This window comes from Labrus bergylta, chromosome 12 (assembly GCF_963930695.1).
Source record: "Labrus bergylta chromosome 12, fLabBer1.1, whole genome shotgun sequence".
NCBI classification, from domain to species: domain Eukaryota; kingdom Metazoa; phylum Chordata; class Actinopteri; order Labriformes; family Labridae; genus Labrus; species Labrus bergylta.
The window spans coordinates 18,028,178-18,043,303 of record NC_089206.1 but is presented as its reverse complement, the minus strand read 5'-3'; the positions used below and the strand labels follow the sequence as shown (position 1 = coordinate 18,043,303).

At 42.1% G+C, this 15,126-nt stretch overlaps 1 protein-coding gene across 6 annotated transcripts in view; it reads right to left on the bottom strand.

The window, feature by feature from the left end:
- The window catches only part of rerea (arginine-glutamic acid dipeptide (RE) repeats a), a 122,355-nt gene that overhangs the window by 7,011 nt on the left and 100,218 nt on the right, over positions 1-15,126 (bottom strand). For all 6 annotated transcript variants that reach the window (XM_020632345.3, XM_020632347.3, XM_065961017.1 and 3 more), the window contains 6 exons: positions 11,621-11,701; positions 1,754-1,916; positions 1,538-1,630; positions 849-1,048; positions 219-380; positions 12-125 (listed from right to left, as the gene is read on the bottom strand). In XM_020632345.3, the coding sequence (XP_020488001.1) occupies positions 12-125; positions 219-380; positions 849-1,048; positions 1,538-1,630; positions 1,754-1,916; positions 11,621-11,701 (813 nt within the window). The remainder of the gene's footprint in view (positions 1-11; positions 126-218; positions 381-848; positions 1,049-1,537; positions 1,631-1,753; positions 1,917-11,620; positions 11,702-15,126) is intronic.

Genomic DNA, 15,126 nt, shown 5'->3' with positions numbered 1-15,126 from the left:
CATAGACTCACTTGTGTCTTTGACTTTTTGGCACTGGCTCTCTCTGGCTCTTCTGTGTCTGAAGCTCCCTTCTCTCGTTGCCGCTTGGCACTCTTCATAGGTGAAGGAGCCTCCTCTTTAATCTTCTATGGAAATGAAGCAGCAGAGTCATTAGGGTGAAGTTTATAGAGACATATGCACTGAAGTACTAAGTTTCATACAGTGAAGTCCATGTTTACCTTGCTTGGCTTCTTCATGGAGTCTGTCTTGCTGTCGGTGCTGTCAGTACTTGCTGCGCTGGGTGAAGTACGTCCACTGGAGCGCAGGTCCTCATTGGTAGGCGAAGCTCTGCCATCAGGACTGGCTGTCTGCTTCTTACGACCACTACGTAGCGTCGACATCTGTAGATTCAAAAAAACAAAACACAGTCAGCATGTCATAGCAGGGGCTACTTTGGTTAGTAGCAATTGAGATTTTACATTCCAAATTAAGATTTATGAAACCATCTCTGTCAAAGCTCCCCTTAAATTGAGATCTTTTCCTTAAAACAAGAAAATTAAAAACTACAATTTGCTTACTGAATGGATCAAATCAAATTTTTAACAAGCAATTCAGGCCTTATTTTTCTTGGAAAAAAAAGTGTATCTGGACTTGTCAGGTAAAAGCTGCTTATATTAAGTACAATAAGATATATCTAAGTAGAAATTAGAAAAATACACTTGGTTAGACTTTAGTTATAGCAGTGTGCGCTACTTCAGTTGAGAACATACGATTATTTCTCTTTAGTCTGGCTCTGCAGATAACTCTGAGGCTTTGGTTCCTGAAGGTGAAAATAGAGAGATAGATGGCGAGCAGGAGTGTGAGCTCACCGAGCCTCGGTTCCGTCGGGTCCTCATGCTATGCTTCCCGCTGAGTCCATCCTCTTCCTCTTTGACAGGTTTGAACATAAATGGTGGCGGGTCCACAGGCTTCTCGATGGGGGGCAGCTCACCGTACTTCTTGAAGTGGATGCGGCAGTCTGTGCACAGCAAGATGTTCTCCCGACCCCCGTGGTGCCAGTCCTTGGAGGCTGAAAAAAGCCATTTACTGTTGTGAAATAACGCTCTCACAGGTGTTAAAAAGAACAAACTAAGAAATGATCTCACAATTTAAAGAACACTACCATACATAAAAAAAAATTAAATATTGTTTTAGTTCAATATCTGAGGAAAATATAATTTTTACATGAAGCAGCTAAATTAAAAATAATGTGCAAAACTTTCTTCTGCAACATACTTTCAGGAATGTATTTATGTCTATGGAGGTCACAGCTAGTGTCAGTTATTAGTGATGGCAAAACCCTGAGTGTGATCAGACAGGAGCCTCGCAGTGTGAGCCAGCTGTGTGGAAAGAGGGAAATGATAATGAGGTACAGAGTGGACGAGCTGTGGGCTCATGTCTGATGTGATAGAATTAGTCCTGTCATCTTGTGATGTCCATCTGTCACACAGCGGTGTGTGGTGAATAGCCAAGAAGTCCATAATATGAGTGTGACTGTAAATTAAAGTTGGTGTCTTACTGGTAGTGAAACAGTGGCGGCAGGCGTAGCCCTTCAGCTCCTGTTCGCTGTCTTCACTGTCAAAGTCATCTTCGCTGGCTGAGCTGAGGTCCACTGGAAGAAAGAGGATAAAAGAAAACCTTAGCATAAATCACTCATCATATTATTTATTTATATATATAAGGTCATGTCCCCACTTCGTCCCTGATTGCTGTTGTAGAGGTCAAATATACGTACAGAATTCACTGGAGGGGGGGCGAGATGGGGTGTTGACAGGAGTTGAAGCTGTCCGTGTTTTGATGCGGCGGAAGACAGGCTGGCGGCGGTGTCTGCGGTGGGCTCGACAACTGGCTGCCTCAGGAGTCTTCTTCCAATAGTAGTAGAAAGTAATGAGCTCTCCCTGAAATGACAAACACAAGACCAATGCTTCATCATAAGAGACAGATGTGTTTTTAAAGAGGAGAAGGTGAGGTGGGCGATCTAAAATGAATTTAAGTCTTAATCAAAAAGTTGTTTGAAGGAATTTGTCCCTCTAACATGTCTACATTTAGGTTGAAATAAATATGTGGAAAACACACACAAGCAGTCAGCATGGTCTCTCATAATAAAGGGATATGGAGTGGGGTAGTCCATGCCAGGATTTGAAACTGGCCAGGCATGTTTGTGCTGTCTGTCCCAGGATTAGGCAAGGAGGCTGACTGAATGCAGGGATATTAGGATCAGTGCATTGGTGGCTGCCTGGGTGGCAGGAGCGTGAATGGGAACAAAAGAACATGTCAGGCAGAGCTTTGGCAATACAAATAGGGAGTGAAATGGCTCCTCGCCCCTTCGCTGGAAGAGTCAATTGAACTTTAATCAAACATTCGAAGGGGTGCATTTGCCAGCGAGCGAGGCGGATAAACCCACTGTACAAAAGGCAGCTAGGAAATCAATACCCGACTGAAACATTAACACATGCAATCATGGATCAGAAAGCACTTTGATGAAGCAGCCTGTGCATATTAACTGCTGCTTTCTGGCCACGCACTCATAATGCTCAAGCCTTGAAAATTGCAGGCTAGAGTCAGAGACAATTATGTCGTTTTCTTTGGAGTTTTGGCCTTTTCCTCTTCATTTGAACTCTCACTTGTTATTCGTCCTCTGCTGGCTCCATAACAAATTCCCGAAGGTGTGCTGTGATTATTGGGTGAGCTGTAAGTCACCTATAATCTTTAAAGCCCAGAGGGCACCCATAAATGGTTTGAGGTTTGTTAAACTGCTGTTCAACAAAGCTCCTGACTTTAATGGCTATTGATTGTTTTTTCTTGTCCGATTCAGCGGAGAAACTTGAAATAAATTAGTCAGTGCTTTTCTAACTCAATGCATTAACAGCTTTTCAGCAATAACTTAACATCCTCTTTAAAAATGTACCAAACTAAAAAGCTGCAAGACAGGATTTAAAGAAATGGTTTTAAATGCCCTATTAAAAGCCTTTGATTTAAAGCTGTTCTAGCAATAAGGATAAATAACAATTCTTATTTCTTCATGAAACAGACAACTAGGAGAGTCTTGCAGGTTTCTGCGTCTTTGCTGTGGAAAAGCAAAGGTCAAGGATTGGCCAGTGTGTGCTCCTTTATTGCACCAACAAGTCTTGTGAGTATCTCTGACATTAAGGAACAAGTAAAGTCTTTCTCAATCGCTGCCCCTGATTGCCAGAAAAAATGTTCAACTCAGTGGGCTTAAGGAGATTTAATAAGATCTCTCTTTATGTAGCTCTTAGGGGAAATTCATATCTAGCAGTGGCTGTAGGACTGCCACTTATCAGGCAGAGCAGAGCTGGGAACATTTACTGAGGGTGTCTGAGGCCGATGAAACCTTCTCAAATTTCAGGGTAAATTAAGGTACTGCTCTGGATTATGGAAAAGGCACTGCTCCAGTATTAAACCTTTACAAGACCCACTGTGTGTTGTCTTGTTTTTTGTAGACTTCAAAAACTGTTGCAGATGAGCACACCTGGAGGGTATTTTCCACATGGCAAAAACAAACCTATTAAATATCTTTAAAAAGGTTGGAAAAAGAAGATTATTCAACTTCTACTTAAAATATTAACAGTACTTCTAAAAGCTCTATTATGTGCTTTCCAGGCATTGCCTCTGCCCCCGCCCCCCTTTGGCCCGGTCGGCCAGTTGGGGAGGGCAGGGCGCAGGTGCTAACTGAGGGAAGGCAGGCGTCCTGATGTGAAATCTAATTGAAATGTGCAGATCAAAAGTGTCGAGTGGTGCCGAGCGCTGGCTTTGCTCTGTGCTTAATGACTGTTCTCAGCAGTGCCTCTCTGCCTCCTCGCTGCAGGCTGACAACTACAAGGACCTCAACAACAGCTCGGCAGACACGAGGAAAGGTCACCCTGCCTCTCCATCACTTACACCGTGTCAAGTACCATTATGTCAGGCCGGGGCTAATGAAAACATTACATTGGGGCTTTTGAATGTAATTAACAGGTGCACTGATGAGCTGGTATTGTCTGATGTAGTTGTACTGGGGTAGATGAAAGAGGCCGCTTAACTAGTTTGGAGTAAATTTGGAATTTAAAAAAAGTTATTCCTGGTTAAAAAAACACACACTTTAAAAATGCATAATACCAAGAAATCCTTTTCTTTTGTCATATATTCAACCTTTATTGTTGACTCATACTAATGTGTAATTAAGTCAAAATGAGAAAAGACTAATATTTGCAGGAGAACACAGTCAAGAAATGAATGTATACATTTGGATTTTAAAATAAAACTTGCGTGTTTATGTTTGAGGCTCTGTGCTGAAAATTAGCATCAAAGGGATATTAACAGATCTTAGCCTGTACGCATATTAAAAACAACTTTTTCCCTGGAGTCAGAGAAGTCCAATCTCTACTTCTCTCTATAACAGCTTCTTTGTCATTTTATATGCCCAGAAAAACACCTGACATTCTTTACCCTGTGTAGCACTCTCTGGTTGGATGTTCAGTCTACAAGTGTGTAAGTTATTGAGTCTCTTAAGTGAAGTAAGCTTTTTTTTGCATTCAATGAAGAGGAGAGTAAAACAGAGACAGCTCCACGTACGTCTCTCTAAAACAGTTCACAGAAAACACTTGAAATAGAAATCTAGATTGGCCCTGGCCTCTGCACCATTATTTTCCTTCAGTACACTAAATCACTGCAGAGCGGTACGGAGTGTGCTGCAGCTCCGCCGAACATGAGATAGTGACAACATAAGCTCGGTATTATAGGCATTTTAGACTGCTTCCATCTGCAGGAGCTTTCTGGCTGCTGGATTATCCGACAAGGAAAGGCTTACCCTCCTATCACGACACTCAGGGCCTCCAGTCCTGTTAGTGCCACTTGGAATGGTTGTTTACATACATGTATGGAGCTTTTTACGTTTGAAACTCAAGAAGAAACATAGGTCGAAATACAATTAGCATCATTTTGTTTTTTTACTTTGCACTTTAGTGTAACCGCAGAAGGAAATAGATTCCTGAGCTGCCACATAATTAGACTTTAATATTGTATATAAACAGTATCTTAACATCATGACTGAAATAAAAAGCACTTTCTTAAAGGACAGGTTTGTTTATTTATGTTCTAAAAGCCCGCAGGTGATGGAGAGAAATGTACGCACATTCTGTTGATAGTAGCATATCAAGTGTTTCAAAACAACATAAGATCATATTCAGTCACTCTGTCTTAATCCATCTTATGTTCTTATGTTCCTGTTATAAAGATTAAGACGAAATAAGGTTAACCGTGAGTCCACAGTGGACTACAGTATAAATGCAGGAGGGAGTTCATATCGAGGCTAAGTGGGAGTGCAGGATCCACCGCTGGGCTCGGTGGTCCCGTGTGCGCGGGCAGGGCTGAGGGTGAGGGCTAAACTCATGTATTTACACCCTCATCGCCTCTCAGGCCCAGGCCTGAACAGATGGTTTCTGTTTTTCCTGGCAGATTTGTGACAGAGCCACAAAAGGCCCCTGCTTTGACATGAAGCCAAACGGTTAAGGCCGTTACTGGCAAGAGCAGGGGGAAGAAGGAGAGAACAGGGGAGAGCCGAGGAGGGGGAGGGCCGAGAGTGGAGGAGAGCTGAGAGAGGGAGGAATAAAGAGCCAGCAGAGGATAACAATGGACAATCAACATTCAATCTGACCACAGCCCTCTCTCAAAAACCCAGCAAATAAAAAAAAAATCTCTGCTCAAAACTTGAGGCAGTTTTCACCGTGAGAGCAGAGCGTGCAGAGAGCATGTGATTTCTGGGTTCTGGTGGCCGATGTTGAGTTGTGTAAACATCCATTAGTGCAGCATGAACCTGCGCTCGTCTTGCTTCCTCCACAGACTGCTGCCCAAGGAGGGAGGTTTTCTTCCTGATTCATTTCAGTGGGGAGAGGGAGGGAGGGGGGGGGATGTATTTCTCGGAGCTAAATCAAACCAAGTTTAATTATGTATGTGCTCGACCCCGGACTTGAGGTTCTTCATCATGTGTGACAGGTTGTACAGGGTGTCATTTCAGTGAGCGCCGCTTGACTTTTCTATCGTCCTCCTGCTGACTGTAACTGTAGGGGGGGAGCTTTGTCAACGTTTATGTGGTTAAGCAGGTCAGAAACCTACTTGTGATGCCTTCAGGATCATTTTACACCATCTGCAGTGCATCCATGAAAAGCATCCCAGTGAAATGATCTGTTATTTTCAAAGTCTACATACATGATAAGAATTATGTTCTTGAACTCTCCCTTCTCTATGAACTTGTCAAGTTAGCATGATGCTAGGTTATAGTTTCACACTTACTAAATTATTCTTAACTGATAAACACAAGTAAAAAAACAAATGCTAATATAAGAATCCCCTGCATGACAGCAAAGCCCCACATACAATGCACATTTTTAATTTAAAAAAATATTTTTGAATACTCTTAGAATTCTAACTTTTATTGTGATTATTTAGGTATTTTTCTCTTTAATGAAAAAACTGTAATTAAACTCTAATCTTATCTTACTGTAGTGGAAGCTGCACAATTCCCCTTGAAGTGTCTGACTTCTATCAGGGGTAATATCTACTCTGAGGTATTCTGTCACATGTATGTGTTATATATAAAACAGTCAGACCTCCGGCACTGTGACGCTTCAGAGCCCCTCAGCAGACAGCGGCCTCTGAATAGTAAAAGGACCTTGGCTGGTGGAGCAGAGAAAAGTGAAAGGCGGTTAAATAGACAGCCGTTCCCTGCTGCGCTGAGCCTTTCTGCCGGAGAATGACTGAATAAGCTCTGCTTTCACAGGTCAGGGATGCACATGCTGAAGAATCAGCACTCGTGTTTTTCCTGCTGTAAGCGCTTCGCCTATGAAAGCAGATTGGATGGCAACAGTGCCGTTTTTTTTTCTGCTGCGAGTTCTGCTGATAAGCTAGTCGCCCAAGAAAAAAAACACAACATGAGGCCCACCAAAGAACTCAATTACACAGGGAGCTCTGGCTCTCTGTGCACCGTCTATCAGGCTGAAAAAAATATAAATAAATAAAAAAAAGATTTTTTTTTTCCTACAGTCTGCTGCTCCGTGGTCTGCTGAACGAACATCAATAGACGCTGGTCGAGCTTCCATCAGTCGGCAGTGATTTCATTGCTTAAACAAGTTATATCATTAAGCAAACAAGGATGCTTTTCTGTCACACTACTGACAGCTGCTGCCAAATGGACCAGGCCCCCATAGTTTGTAGCTGCTTTAATTAGTGTTTGAACCAAAGTATTTATAATCACAGTCATCCTCAAGGTTCTGGCTGCTGAGCTGAGGACGCAGCAATGAATTCAATTTGACGTTTTGTACCAGGGCAAACATCTGCTGTTAGGTTGTGTCAAGAACACGGTTCTGCTGTCGGCCACCCTGTAAATGACAAGGCCTTTGGGGGGAGTGGGGGGGGACTCTGTTCTCAGACAGAACAAGGTGCTGCAAGAACAGCTCTGCTCATCACCTCCTGACAGAAACAAGGCAGCATTTTCAAAATGGGACATACCGCTCAGGTCTGCCATATGCCCTGAAAGTTACAACAGGCTTTAAGGTCACAGTGCCTTTTGTTCCCTGTACTGTTCCATCAACTGCAAGATAAGATATTGAGAATTTTTTATATTTCATCATCCCTTCTACTTGGTCACTTTGCTCGGAACATTTGCAGTCACTTGATTGACTTGTGACATCAACACAAGCCATCTACAAACTGTAGATAACTCTTCACCTTTCTGTCATTTCCACATCTATGGCAAACAGGAATCAGTAGCATAAAATGTCTCCATGGATCAGTTCAACTCCCTTTTTTTAAACTACCTGTAGGGTTGGGCGGACAGCTAACGTACAGAACTATTACAGCTCACTTTATCACTACAAACATTTATAAATCCATGGACATAGACCGGTTTGGAAATGTTCAATTTCTAAATTATCTTCATGTTTTATAAACTAGTTAACTATGTTGATGCCAAATCTAATGCATGGTTATATAAAAGTATGACGTATCATTTTTCAAGAAGGAGAAAATGCAAGCAGTCGTGAGAGGATAAAAAACAGGATGCAAAAATAAAGCCTACTGTTCGATAAACACACACACATACTCTAAGCTTTTTCTCTATGCTAATGAATTGTTACAGAGTGCCTTATTGACTTTGTTCAATGATAGCTGCTCTGTGTTCTTGTGACACATTTTTATGATCAATAAAACATAAACCCCTGACATATAAGCCAAGAATAAATCAATGTCTTTTGTATTTTCATGCTGTTCCTAATCTCTTACATAGAATAGCAAGACATAGGCTGAACTGAAAACAGAAGGCACAGCTGATTCTTCTCTAACAGTTTTCACTCAGTGATGCAACAGTCAAAGTAAACCGCTGAATGAATACTGAAAACAGTCGTGTCTCTGAAACAGCAGAAGGTTATTCATGCTAAGATGTTCTTATTTGGGGCGCAAGTGGCCTAATGGTTAGTGTGTGCGGCCCATGTACGGAGGCTGTGGTCCCCGGAGAGGACGGCCCGGGTTCGGATCCAAACCTGTGGCTCCTTTCCCGCATGTCGTGCCCCACTCTCTCTCCCCGGTTTCTGACTCTGCCCACTATCCTGTCTCTAAATAAAAAGCCCAAAAATAAATCCCCAGTTCTTATTTTCACATTAATAACTAAATAACATTTTATGTGCATGTTCACTGCTGCACTTTTCTCCAATGCTGGAATGATTGAGGCTCAGCCGTGCGTGGATTTAGGTCAAACTTTCTAATTTGACTCATTTACAACTCCATTTCTCTGATGGCTGTACGGTAAACAGAGCTGAAGCTGATACTGATAAGTTCAGAGAGTAATGTCTGTTGATTACCTCTTAATCCAAATTTTCTGATCAAAAAAAATATCTGTTCATTATCTGCAATTCAGCAAATGTAGTTGTTGAAACACTGGAAGCTCATATTCCATGACGTCCTCTCTGGAGTGAAGGAAATGGTGGCAGCAAAGCCAGCTGCAGACGGTCAGATGACACACCCTCTTCCTCCTCTGGGCCTTTATGTGACATTATATAAAACATTCCTGAGTGCTAGTCAGGCCTGGTGTGTTTACACAGCGCTGGGTGCTTACCCTTGGCACTGGTTGTTTTTTGAGCCATGCTAGCGCTTCAGGCTCAGTGTGGCTAATGGGGGCAAGCAGGAGGAACAGCGAGGGGGGGGGAGACACACTGTACTGGACCTCTGGATGTGAGCCTGAAGACTTTATATTCTGCTCTCTGCACTTAATGATAGTAGTCTGTGTCTCATGGCATGAACACACTCATTTCTGCGGCATGCTTGTTTTTTTTCACAAGTATCGAAGAATACTCAAATATGGGCCAGGGACTGCCTATTCCAAGACCTCAAATACTTCCAGATATTGCTGTGTTTATGTTTCAGAAAGTAAAAAAGTAAACGGACTTCTCCTTGAGGTATTTACTGGCACTCACTCAGATCACTCTTAAAACAAAAAGCAAATTCATGTGTGCGACAACTCCAGCTTTTCAGTCTCTATGTTGAGCTAATGCACCTTATTACCCCGTCTCCTTTGCTTGCATGCTACACTCCCCTTCCTCTCACAGTTATTTTCTCCTCTATTCATATGTTTAAAGGGCAGTTTATTTTCCATTTGCAGAGGAAATATTAATCCGTCTCTGCTCTGTGGTGGTGGCAGGCCTGGATCCTGAAGGAGGTCTATTACCTCTCCTGCCAAGCAGACTCCCCCTCCAGGTTGAATTACATTAATACCTCCTTTATAGCCAATCAACTGGACTACTCGTATATATTTCAAAACCAGTAAAAATTATTGAAGAAAACCTCTGCGCGGAAACGGTATTCATACTCTTTAATCTCTTATTCAAGAGGTTCAAATTGGTTTTGGAGGCATAAAAAATGAAGCACAAAGGAGGCGACACTAAAGAGTTCCTGAGTTAAAAAAAATATGACATGATGTGTGTGTATGTGTGTTAATCGGGTTGGTGCTTAAGAAGTCGGCTGACATATCCTTAGCTCAGAGCAGACAAGGAAATTAAGTGGTGAGATGCCTGACAAACACCTTTGATTTTCCTTTGATGTCTGCGTCAGCGCTGCACGGGCAAACTTCCAGAAGAAGCAGCCTCACAGAGAGAGAGAGGTCTGCTCTGCTTCAGATATTTTAACCCATATAGAAGAATTATCTCACAGCTAAAGCCAAGGTGAGGAGGACTTTGAGTTAAAGTGTACAAGTTAAACATGCTCTCTTTTACTGACAATTATAGTCAATTTAAATCAAGTACTTCTTGTGCAGAGATATAAGAAAAAGACTGCGTTAAAACACCTCAGGAGGTTTAACACAAAGTGGATATCCTGGTTTATGTTCAGTGATCACATCTTAATAAGGTTAACTGATGATAATCATTGTTAGGCCTGTAATCATCAAACATTACAGGTCACACACACACAACTGTTAAGTGCCGACATGTGTGCAAAATAACAATCACATATCATGAAGGAAAAATCTGACAAGAGGAACCTGTACACAACACAAGTACCAGCAACTTCAGCAGCGACTTTAAAACACACAAGTCCAATGCAAAAAAACCCAGCTCATAGTAAAATGTAATCCTGATCAAGTTAAAGGCACAATAATCTGTCTTGCAAATATTAACAGAGTTGAGTTCACTTCAGCCAAGTTCAAAGTACAAACCTGGATCCTACTTTCACTCAAGTTAACTACAAGACGTTTTTTAAACCGGACAGCTAAGAAGTCCAACTGAAAAATATTTTCTGATGCTGTTAGAGGTTTGTTAGCACCGTTATTGTTAGCAGGCAACATATTCCAGCTAGCAGTGAAGAAAGAAAAACTTACTGGTAAATAAAAAATACTAAATGTATTTATGTATAAAAATCTCTTATTCATATATCAAAAAAAGATGTAATTTGCCCCCTTCATTTATTTTTAAAAAATGTGCTCTGCAATCTCAGTGTCTCATTTGTCTTTATGATTCCACTTTAAATAACCAGCAAGACACTGAACATCATTCTGTGTCCTTAAGAGAAAAACTATTAAAAGATTTAAGGCTCCAATCTTAACTCGCTTTATAATCCTCTTTGAGAACATTAAACTATAATTTATTGATTAACTTGGTAAAATTGTGAAAAGAAAAATCTCCAGTGCGGCTGTAAACATATAAACAATCGTCAGACCGGAGTTGTGATATGAACACGTTGGCTCACTTCACATCTAGACATGTTTACTAGTAAGTGAGAGGCTGCTAATTAATGTTCAGAATGTCACTTGTAATGTTTCAATATCTGTCTGTGAAGTATGTTGAGTCTTTTCTTCTCTCAGGTAGAATGTTTTGAAGCCTTGTAACAGTCTGACAATACTGCAGCACAGCTGTTGTCAGGCAGCAGTAAACATATCAATAAGGCCCTCGGTTTAGAAAGTACCATGCTATAACAACACACTAAAAACGTTTTACTGCTCAAGCTTCCTTTAGTTACAAGCTAACCACATGTAGCTCGTTTTATATGTTGCAGATCCGTGAACAAATGACACACACACACAAACACACACAGAGAAAAAAGTTCAAGAAACAAATCCTCTTACCGTTTCTTTGTTGGGCAGCAGCTCTTTCCGGATCCTGAAGAAGTTTTTGCCGAACTGTCTCAACCCTTTAATGAAGCGCTTCTGCAATTTTTTACAGTAGAAAAAAGGGAGAGAGAGAGATGGGGGGAGAGAGAGAGAGAGAGAGAGAGAGAGAGAGAGAGAGAGAGAGAGAGAGAGAGAAAAAAAGAGCAGTTACTATCTGTGTAGTCAGCTTTACAGCGACCGCATAAAGTAACAGGCTAACACCACGACAACAAAAAAGAAACACTGTTTTCCTTTCACTAGTCTGTGGTTGAAGAGGTTTGATGAGTATCTAGAAACCTCTGTAGTTGTTTAAACTCAGGAGAAAACAGCCGTCTCAGGGTGAAACAAGAGAGGAAATGAAGTAAAGCAGAGGGAGACGCTGAGATTAAAATAGTATTTTAATCTTCTGAATAAATACAGTTTGGAAAAAATACTTTTTAAATATACACAAAAGTAAACCTTAAGAACAAGTTGTGATCACACATTAGAAAAGTTTGAAGTAATAAGCTAAACTTCAGAGTTGAAGAGAATGAAATTGCCTCCCTGCGTATGGTTGACAGTTTCTATTTTTGTCTGGACGCTTCATGAATTTTCAAAGTATCCAAAATGTCAAATTGTAAATTTGATGACAAATATACCCTCACATAAGCGTATGGAGTGGAATTGAACCAAAACAGAAAATGCTACTTCAAAACATTTCATTTAATCTGACATGAAAACTAACTGTGGGCACACCACCTCACGTCTGAGAGCACAAAATCAACAACAGAAACAAATAAATATCGAAAAGCTGAACAACCTGAATTTATTTCTTCTCCTTTAAGAGCCACAGACCCCCGAGCCGTGAAAAGCGGAGGCTGAAAACATTCATAACCAGCGGAGCAGACAACCAACAGATTTACTTTCTTGTTCCAGAGGCGAGCCCCGTTCCTCAGTGATCTCAGCCAAGCGTTTCCCCCAAAGTAACTCCAGAGAAAAGGGGGGAAAAGTCCTTAAAATCTCTACATCCAGCCACAGGTTAAGGAGAAATTAGAAGACAAATCCACCACGACTCGGACGCTACACTGCTTTTTCCCCTCGTTTTTTTTACAAGCACGAAATAGCTTGTCACTCTCTGCTCTTCCACTACAAAGGGGAAGGCTTTACATGTGATCTTTCTGCAAGAGAGCCTCTGGTTTGCGGCAGCTTGGAAAACCCGGAGTGGAGTCCTGAGCCTCCCGCTAGTGTCGGGGCACAGCGCTCATTTCAGCCTGATCTCAGTCCTATAATGCTGCATGAGCAGGATTCATGTCTTTCCTCCCACACAGGACAAAAACAGGGCACTGTTTTTCACAAAAACCACAAGAAATCTCATGATTTCATTGATACAGGAACTAAAGCAGTCCTTAAAATGTACTTAAAGATTTGGTCCAGCACACACTCAGAGGCACAAACTCAGGGAGGCAGGCTGATACCATTTGTGTGAAGAAAGGTCTTGGACATGGAAGGAGACAAGTGAAAAGGAAAGCCAGACATGGAGTCACTCCCGAGTGTCAGGGGTTCATTTTCCAGCCCATGTACAGAACATTATGTAACCACAGATTGTTTACATACCCAGCTTTAGTGGGGAACAAAGACAAAACTTACTGAAGCGGAGCAGCCAGCTGCAAAACAAAACCATCTCGAAAGAGAGAAAATTACAGGAAAGGAAAAAAAAGACCTGAGTGACTGTTTATCTCTATTATTCAGACAAACTCCATAGTTTCAAGTTGAAGAGTTTAATTGTGCAATTGTGAGGAAGAAAATTAAAAAGTACAAGTCTAAGATAAACCAGACTAAATAATCAACACATGAAGCCGGATCAAAAGCTGACTGTAAACAAGCTGACAGCCCAACACTATATCCCGTCCCGACTGTGACATGAGACAGCAGTTCATTTGTATTAATCACACTGAAGGTGTAGCGGCTGATTAGCCAGTAGATGGAGCCGTCTCCATCACAAGACGTTCCCCCACATCCGACACTTGTCTCCAACCACTGGAGAGGTTAAGAGGATATTACCATTTGGACTGTCAGTCAAACGTCCACAGAGCGACAAGAAACCAGAGGAATGCCAGCGCAGAGACTCAACATTTCATGATATGTTTGACAGGCGATGACAAAATACTCATCGGGGGTGTTCTCCTAATAATGTTTGTGGGAAAAATCAAGCCATCAATTATGGGCAAATTTAACAAATACTGTATGACTAAAGTCACAGCTGATCATGTCTTGGAGATAAAGTGCCTTTACACCGCATTCCCATTTCCTGAAACACAGGTCACAAGGCTGCAGGGGAATTGACACATAGAATGATAATAAGTTAAGAAAACTCTTCAAAAACAAACAAACAGACAGAGGGTGATTTTGCTGACGAGTTGTGAATCTTTAAAGGAGAAGAGTGACGATGATATTTTCTTTTCCTCACAGTGATTAGAGGACAAGTCAATAATTCAACCTGCCCATGCATCCTGTGCGTCTGTCTTAATTATGTCACCATAATTATGTTCCCCTACTGTACTATTTACACAGTCTGTCTGTACGTCTCCATAGAGCTGTGCTGCACGCTCTTTCTCTCTTGAACCCCCTCCGTTCCGTTTTCTTTCTCTGGCTGGCTCCCTCCTCCTCCCTCCCTCCCTCTCTTCACGTCGGCTCCAGTTTAAGGCTCCATTTCAGCTGCCTGGGCTCACTGCGCTCCAGCCCAGCTAATAAATCATCCGCCAATCTGCTCCCTGAATCGCTCTTCCCCTGCTCCTATTGCTCTAGCCCCGCGTTGCTAGGCGACACAGCGGCCGAGGAGGGGCTGAGAGAGCCCGAGCGAGCAAGCGAGCAAAAGGAGGAGGGGGGAAACAAGCTGGGTGGAAGTGCTACCAAATAGCCATTTGCTGTGCAGAAACAACAGGCTTCTCTCTCTGAGTGTGTTCCAGAGAGCTGGCGCTTTTAAACCCGCCCCAAGTTTCCCCTCGGAGGTTAACAGAGAGCTATTGTGAGGTTGCAGAGGAGACATATAAAGAGAGGAGGAGAACAAGCAAAAACTATTCAGAGGCTATTGTTGTGTGTGCGCACTTCCTGCTTGAGAGTTGATTGTTGGGAGTTGTTAAACGGGTTAAGATGGTGCAGACATATGCACAAAGATGGTATCATGATGACAAACAGAGCATGGACTCACACATCATTTCTGCTAAATGTCATCCCATGAAAACACTGACGCAAGACCGGCCAACAGCAAACAAAGCCACTCTCACTCAATATGGAGTCATTATACTTGACTGGCTGTTAAAAGTTGACCTTTCAAAGCTCACTGTGTACAAACCCAAAGGGGCAGAGGACAGTCAGCCGGACAGCCAAAACCAAAGGCTAACAACACTGCTGTCTGTTGTGAAATATCAGCCAATAATACGGTTAGCCATGAAGCGCAGAGAGGAAATCACAACATGAGAAAAGAAGAGAGGGGAAGAGCGCAA